At 42.6% G+C, this 8,169-nt stretch overlaps 1 protein-coding gene and 1 pseudogene across 1 annotated transcript; both read left to right on the plus strand.

Moving 5' to 3' along the window:
• The first annotated feature begins 1,798 nt into the window (after positions 1–1,798).
• LOC123129826 (uncharacterized) lies at positions 1,799–3,296 on the plus strand (annotated as a pseudogene).
• Positions 3,297–7,053: 3,757 nt separating this feature from the next.
• LOC123131409 (zinc finger A20 and AN1 domain-containing stress-associated protein 12-like) lies at positions 7,054–7,817 on the plus strand. The gene has a single exon (XM_044551093.1). It carries the CDS (start codon positions 7,133–7,135, stop codon positions 7,637–7,639), a length of 507 nt encoding a protein of 168 aa, XP_044407028.1. The 5' UTR covers positions 7,054–7,132; the 3' UTR covers positions 7,640–7,817.
• The last annotated feature ends 352 nt before the right edge of the window (positions 7,818–8,169 follow it).

Consider the following 8,169-nt stretch of genomic DNA (forward strand, 5'->3'; position numbering starts at 1 on the left):
CCACCCCTAGGGGGGGCGGCAGCCCTAGATGGCCAAGGGGTGGCGGCCAAGGGGGGGAGGAGAGGGAGGCGCAGGGTGTATGGGCCTTAGGGCCCATATGCCCTTAGGGTTTGCCCCCTCTCCCCTTCTAGGCGCATGGGCCTTAGTGGGGCTGGTGCCCTTGGCCCATGTAGGCCAAGGAGCACTCCCTACAGCCCATGTGCCCCCCGGGGCAGGTGGCCCCACTTGGTGGACCCCCGGGACCTTCCCGGTGGTCCCGGTACGTTACCGATAAACCCCGAAACTTTTTCGGTGACCAAAACAGGACTTCCCATATATAAATCTTTACCTCCGGACCATTCTGGAAGTCCTCGTGACGTCCGGGATCTCATCCGGGACTCCGAACAACATTCGGTAACCACATACAAACTTCCTTTATAACCCTAGCGTCATCGAACCTTAAGTGTGTAGACCCTACGGGTTCGGGAGACATGCAGACATGACCGAGACGTTCTCTGGTCAATAACCAACAGCGGGATCTAGATACCCATGTTGGCTCCCACATGTTCCACGATGATCTCATCGGATGAACCACGATGTCAAGGACTTAATCAATCCCGTATACAATTCCCTTTGTCTAGCGGTATTGTACTTGCCCGAGATTCGATCGTCGGTATCCCTATACCTTGTTCAATCTCGTTACCGGCAAGTATCTTTACTCGTTCCGTAACACATCATCTCGTGATCAACTCCTTGGTCACATTGCGCATATGATGATGTCCTACCGAGTGGGCCCAGAGATACCTCTCCGCTTACACGGAGTGACAAATCCCAGTCTCGATTCGTGCCAACCCAACAGACACTTTCGGAGATACCTGTAGTGCACCTTTATAATCACCCAGTTACGTTGTGACGTTTGGCACACCCAAAGCACTCCTACGGTATCCGGGAGTTGCACAATCTCATGGTCTAAGGAAATGATACTTGACATTAGCAAAGCTTTAGCATACGAACTACACGATCTAGTGCTTTGCTTAGGATTGGGTCTTGTCCATCACATCATTCTCCTAATGATGTGATCCCGTTATCAACGACATCCAATGTCCATGGTCAGGAAACCGTAACCATCTATTGATCAACGAGCTAGTCAACTAGAGGCTTACTAGGGACATGGTGTTGTCTATGTATCCACACATGTATCTGAGTTTCCTATCAATACAATTCTAGCATGGATAATAAACGATTATCATGAACAAGGAAATATAATAATAATCAATTTATTATTGCCTCTAGGGCATATTTCCAACACTTACTTCTTGGCACCATATCGTGGTGTTCGGTACCATCTGAAGGAGTTTGCACGCGGTCGCCGTCGACCCCAAAATCACAGGGAGCTATTCAATCTCCGGCATGCCGTGTTACGAAATCACGTCGAACGGGGATTAGGAATCTTGAAGAAGCGTTTCCCAATCCTAAAAGTGGGCACGCATCATTGAATAGAGAACCAAGTCAAGCTACCAGCAGCGGCGGCAATCTTACATAACATCATCCGATCTGAAAAAGGAGATGAGCGTTGGTTAGATAACCAACCAAACAATATACCTTCATGAATTTTGTTGATCTTCCTGACGGTGATATTCCTCAAAATCATCAAATCAACCATGAAGGCGACAACCTTAGAGATGCCATTGCTCATCAAATGTGGGCTGATTATCGACATGCATAACTTGTCATTTGTAGTGTAGTAGTAATAAGTATAGTGTAGACGTTTATGTTTTTTTTCTGTTGTTCATGTCATGAATATTGTTCAGAAGTCACTATGATGACTGCTCGAGGGTCACCAAGGTTGAGCCTCCTCAAAAAAGCTATCGAAAGGGATAGAGCATCACCTCCTACAAGCAGTGTGACAAAGAGGATGAGAGGGTCTCCCAAAGGTAATAAACTAGCGTGACTTTATTTCTCTTGTCGGGACTTTGGGGGTGTTTGTTTCAGAAGTCCTAGGACTTTTTCTAGTCCCAGGGACTAATCAAAAAAGACTCTCCAATAGAGTCTTTTTCTAGTCCCTGTAGAAAAAGTCCCTCCCGTTTGGTTTCTAGGGACTTTTTAGGGACTTTTTCTAGTCTCTGGGACTAAAAAGTCCCTGAAACAAACACCCCCTTTATTTGCTTAAAACCAAAATAGTTAAGATAGAAAAAGGTACATTAACATACAATGTGGAAATGCAGAAGATAGAGCACAGTGGAATGCAAGCCTTGAGAAAGATCTTGTGGACTTGCTTCGTGAGCATGATACACCTGAACATAAGGGTCAAAATGGATGGAGCTCAGAAGCATGGAATACGATAGTGAAGAAATTCCACCAAAAGAATCCTTATGCTAGGTACGAGAAGAAGAAAATCCAAGAAAAGGAAAAAGAGTTGAAAAGATAATACAAGATGATCAAAGAGATAAGGAAGCAAAGCGGCGTTTCATGGGACGACCGGCAGTGCAGGATTCTAGCGGATCCACCACTTTGGAAAAACATCATCATAGTAAGAATGTCATTGTTATTCCCTAAAAGTTTCATTACTTGTTGCATGCTCTCATATCATTTTCTTGTCAACTATGTAGTCACACCCTAAAGCTGGAAAGTTCAAGACAAAAGCCTTCCCTCTTTTTGAAGCTTTGGGAGAATTGCATGATGGTTAGTTATCAACTTCATTCATATACTCATGTCATTGTTTTATGTTTGTTTACTCTTCTAGTTTGAAATCTTATATTTGATTGTCACTTTAACTTGTAGGCCAAACTGCAAAAGGGACATATAACTTCACCTCTATCGAGTCATCACATTGCTCAACCCAATTAGATCTCGAGAATCTTGGAGGAGCTAGCAAGAATCAAGGAGAAACATCAGTTGATGGTGAGAATCTTGGAGGAGAAAGGGTGCAGATTGATGAAGATGTTGAGGAGGTTTACGTGCAAGAAAACATTGATGTGGAGCCCGAGCAAACTCAACCAAATTTGGCTACTGCACCCTCAAGAAATGGAGAAGAGAAAGAACCAAAGAGAAGGAGGGGGGCGAATGGTGATGTGGCTGCAATGATGGAGAAGTACTTGGACATAAGGACGAAGCAGGTGGAGGATGAGAGGAATAAGCCAAGGGTCGTGAATGAGTACTCTATCAAAAACTGCATTGATCTGCTGAAAACAATGGAGATCACACTTGAAGAAGAAGTCAAGGCTTTCCGAGTCTTCAAGATCCCCGAGAACCGAGAGATTTTCGTGAGTGCCGGACCGGAGACTGCTCTTATGTGGCTGAGAGCTGAAATGGAATAACTTAGGTACTCCTCTTTTCAATTAGTGCGTGTTACTAAGCTCCTTGCTAGCCATTTAGTCCATGTTGTTGTTGCTGCTGCTGCTATAAAGACATTATTTTCTGCTGAAATGGATAGTTGTTTTAAATATATTTATGAAGTTCTTTTGCAAACTATTAGACTGACTGGTTATAGGAATACTTTGCTTGAATAATACAACCTTTTTTCAAATGATTGCTTGATGTATCGACACAGGTTGACAAGTGCTTGTGTTGTAGCTAGGCTAGGCTGATTTTCTTGTGGTTGTAGTAATTGTCTATTTCTAAACTGCTATGATGCCTTGTCCCTAGAAAATAAAAAGGGATGCTTTTAACATAGATCAGAGGATAGAGATTGATTTACCTACTATTTATGTATGTTTTTCTCATTGTTTCCATTCCTGGAAATAAAACTGCCAAGTATTTCACTCTCAAACTAATTTTGGGTTTGAATGGTTTCAAAAAGCAGGAGTTCTACATAAGAATGCTCCAGAAGAAGAGCGAAGGTGCCGCGACTTGGATCTATTTGTGTGTGCTTTTCAGTGGAAGGCTTCATATCTATTCGCTGGGTTTTGTCCATGTGATATTTGTAGAGAAACTAAACACTATTTCTGAAACGACTGACTGTAGCGTGGAAGAATTTGGGAGGAACTGATAATTAAGCTCTTGTGGTCTATTCAACATATTATATATTATGTATGCTCCAAATTGCTATTATTTTTGTTAGTATTTGTGCCCTGTTCAAATCTTAGAATTGTTGTTATTGTTGGGATAATAAGTGTTTTAAACTGTCAGTGTTATTGTCACTTCAGTCTGCATCTGTGTCATTACTGCATGAGAATTGTTGTTATCTATATGTACCACTTCATCTATATCAATACTGTTGTCCCTGTGGTCCAGTGCCCTTGGGGACTAACCGAATGCATAAGAGTGACGTGGATTGCATACTGGCAGGGATTTGGTCCCCAAGTGGTTTTGGTGTCAAGCGGGGATCACTCAATCCTCTAGAGGATTAAATCCACTAGAGGATTAATTTTGCTACAACCGAACAAGGCCTTAGCCGGTCTGAGCAAGAGCTCGTAAGAGCAAACCTTGTTGTTTGGTTGCAACATGTCATACGCTGGATAACATGACATAAAACAACTCCAATGGTGTGGGCGCGTCGTGGACGGTGACTCACTCATGAAGGGGAGTTATGTTACGAGTGCATAGGGAAGTGGAATTGATTTTTTTGCGCCTGTTGGTTGCCCGCATGGGCGAGCCAAATTGGCTCTACTTTAGGAGCAAGGTTTTGACAGCGGTTATTAGGTTAATTGCCACCAAAAGCTAGATTTTTCTGTCCATACCAAACGCCTAACCTTGTCCAGCAAGGCTCGTTTAGTTTTTGCCTTAGATACAAACGCACCCTAAGTCGCTCTGCCATTGCCAGCAACATAAGTATGGCCGCAGTCACAATAAAATTTTACTTTACAAATGGAAGACTATTAGTTTCCCCCTAAGTACTAGTATTACTAGTAGCTAGGTACAGTAAGAGCAGGCTGCAACTACTCTATACCTACTAATAAAAGAAATAGGTATTCTTAGTTCGTTCTGCTATTTTATAGAAAGCCCCCTGATTTTTCTGACATTAAACCCGTAATAAATATCAAAATCAAATGTTTTTTAAAATACTCATATCTTCTAAACTGTAACTCCAAATTTAACATGTCATATATCAATTTTGATTAGAAAAATATGTAGAATCTGGATATAATTTTATTTTACCTGTTAACACTTTGTAAAAAATACTATCCAGGGTGCAATCTTAATCAATAATACAGTATTCGTCTTTCTTTCATACCGGTAGTGATTCGGATCGGGGATAAACTCCTCAGCAAAATCAAGATTGGACACAAAATTGAAGATAAATTTGCAAGAGAAAACCAATAAATAAGGACATGGATCACAAGCAATAAAAATCTTGTATCCTCTTCATGTATTTAAGAAATATGCATGTGCAAAAAAGTGTTCAAGAATAACCCTAAGTTGGTGATGCTTAAACTGAAAACTGCCCTTGATGCACATAATGTAGTGTGCTAATGTTTCATCGACTGTTTTTGTCGTTTTCCTTTACCGGCCCATAACAATACCCCATTTCATACATGCCATGAATAAATGCATGATCACTTGCCCATTTCTTTGTACGGATTAAATCTATAAGCAAGCCGTGTTGAAATAGAATACATGTGGAATCTTGAACTGCACTTTTGTAGGCTAAGAGCATCATTGTTTGGGTCGTAACTACAAATTCTCAAAACGTAGACAATTTTTTGTAAATTAAGAGTGTGGTATTTTTTTCTCCCGTTGCAACGCACGGGCCTTTTTGCTAGTAATAGCTTATGTCACTATTTATGAAAAAAAAATTGTTCTTGTATTGTTGACGATTTTTAAGCAACATGTAAAGAAAACATATTAGCATATACAAATAATGTTCCATAAATGATTTGTTCGACTTGCCTAGCTGGTTGCCAATTTAATTCTACCAAATAGTCACGTCATTTTATAAAACTTTGTCGGTACTTATAAGATTCAGTTACCTTAATGTTTTGTTGTGCTTGTCATTTTAATTCTACCTAGTTACCGTATTGTCTAATAAAGCTTGTCAGTATTTATAAGAATCGAGTTGACACAATATTTTGCTATGCTTGTCATTTTAATTCCATCTAGTTGTCGTGTTTTCTCATAAAGCCTGTCCATTATTGTACAATCTAGTTGTCATGGTGTTTTGTTGTACTTATCTTAATTCTATCCAGTTGCCATGTTGGTTAATAAAACTGGGTGATTGTTTTAAAAACTAGTTATCGTTGTGTTTTTTTTTGTGCTTATATGTTCAATTATACTCAGTTGTCTCCTAAAGCTTGTCAGTCGTTGTACAAACTAGCTGTCGCATTATTTTGCTGCGCTTGCCATTTAAGTCCTACCTGGCCAGTTATTTCATAAAAAATGTCAGTGGTTGTAAAAACCAGTTGCCAGGGTATTTTGTCGTCACTTGTCTAGTTGGTTGCCGGTTTAATTTTACCAAATTGCCATGTTATTTTTCCATAAAACCATACTGTATGTCCCTTTATACTACATAAATAGCATCTTTATCTTGCTCACATGTGTTACTAATACAGGTTGTACATAAAATTTTTCCAGAGATTATATGAATTCAGAGATAAAGAAAAAGAGTAGCGTTGCTGCCTCAAAACTTGTGGTGTATGGACACTGTAGTTGATTTACGCACGCTACAATATGTAACTGTTTTTTTTTTTTGTGTGTGTATGTGTGAACCAACCCGGGGTTGAGTGGTTAGAGGTCGGTGGTATCCTCAGCCTACCAGGATTCAAATCCTGGTGATCACATTTATCCTGTATTTATTTTAGAATTTCTGACGCTTAATTTCTTGGAGGATCTCATAGAAGTAGGATGTGTATATGTGCGTTCATATGATTGAGTGTATGCGCGTATATATGAGGCTTGCATCCATATTATGTTAAAAAATATATGTAGATTTTACAAAGATGTATAGAATCTTTATATCTCATGGCAATGAACGGACACGTTCAAAACTGAACACCGTAGTATGGTGTGGACCGACCAGGGTTGGAAATCGGTCTCCGTGTCCGAATTCGCCTGTGAAACGCTGTTGTGGTCACCCGGCGTAGCGGGACCTCTTAAAAGCCCACGGGATGACGACCTCGGGGCCTCGTCAAGAGAGAAGCCACGCACGAGGACGAAGAGCAACCGAACGACAAGCGATCGATCGCGTCCTTTTCGATCAGAAGATCAGAGCTGATAGATGGCGCACGGGCAGGAGTCGTCGCCGACGCAGGCCGCCGGCGCCGGCACCGCAGTGCTGTGCGCGAACGGCTGCGGGTTCTACGGGAGCGCGGCGACCAAGAACATGTGCTCCAAGTGCTACCGCGACCACCTCAAGGCCACCGACACCGACACGGCTGCCCCCGGCCCCACCGTCGAGGGGAAGACGAAGGTCAAGGAGGCCGCCGACGTGGCCAACCTCGCCTTAAACCTCAAGACGTCGCTGAGCCTGCAGGATCACTCTGCAGCTGCCGCCGCCGAGGTGCCGACCGCCGAAGCGCCGGCGAAGAAGCTGACCAGGTGCATGGCGTGCAAGAAGAAGGTGGGGCTGCTGGGGTTCGCTTGCAGGTGCGGTGGCACCTTCTGCTCGCTGCACCGCTACGTGGACGGGCATGCGTGCGGCTTCGACTACAAGAAGGCCGGCCGTGAGAAGATCGCGCAGCAGAACCCTCTCGTCGTGGCACCCAAGATCCAGAACAAGATTTGAAGGCACAAGGAGTTCAAGAACTTGTAAAGCGTTTTTTTTCTGGGGACATGTACATAGTTACTACCTCTCCTCTTTAGATCTTTCACGTATGCTCTATCTTTTTAAGTTGAAGAGAGCCGATGTTGATTTTTCTTGTTAATTATTAGTAGTCATCTATTCATACAGATTGGTGTAAATACATACCATCGTGTTATTCGATCGTTCTTGTCCGATGGCACAATGGTCAACCCGGCGAGTTTGGAGGCAACTCGACGACTAGGGTTTGTATCTAGTCCTAAGCTTGATGATGATGTTGACCATGTAAACTTGGATCCGCTGTGTGAACTCTTTTTTGTGCACCAAGTTGGCTCGCTGTCACCGACAGGCCTTCCAATGCTTAACAGAGATATATATCTTCTAGAATCTCTTAGAACCCAGGACTTGTAGCTGAAATAATCTGCTACTAGAAGGTGGAGGTGCGGCGGCACGCCGCACCCGTCATGAAGCCCATGTTTGTGGCTGCGTTGTTTTTCTTATAGAAGAAAAGAGGG

The sequence above is a fragment of the Triticum aestivum genome, chromosome 6A (genome assembly GCF_018294505.1).
Source record: "Triticum aestivum cultivar Chinese Spring chromosome 6A, IWGSC CS RefSeq v2.1, whole genome shotgun sequence".
In the NCBI taxonomy this organism is placed as follows: domain Eukaryota; kingdom Viridiplantae; phylum Streptophyta; class Magnoliopsida; order Poales; family Poaceae; genus Triticum; species Triticum aestivum.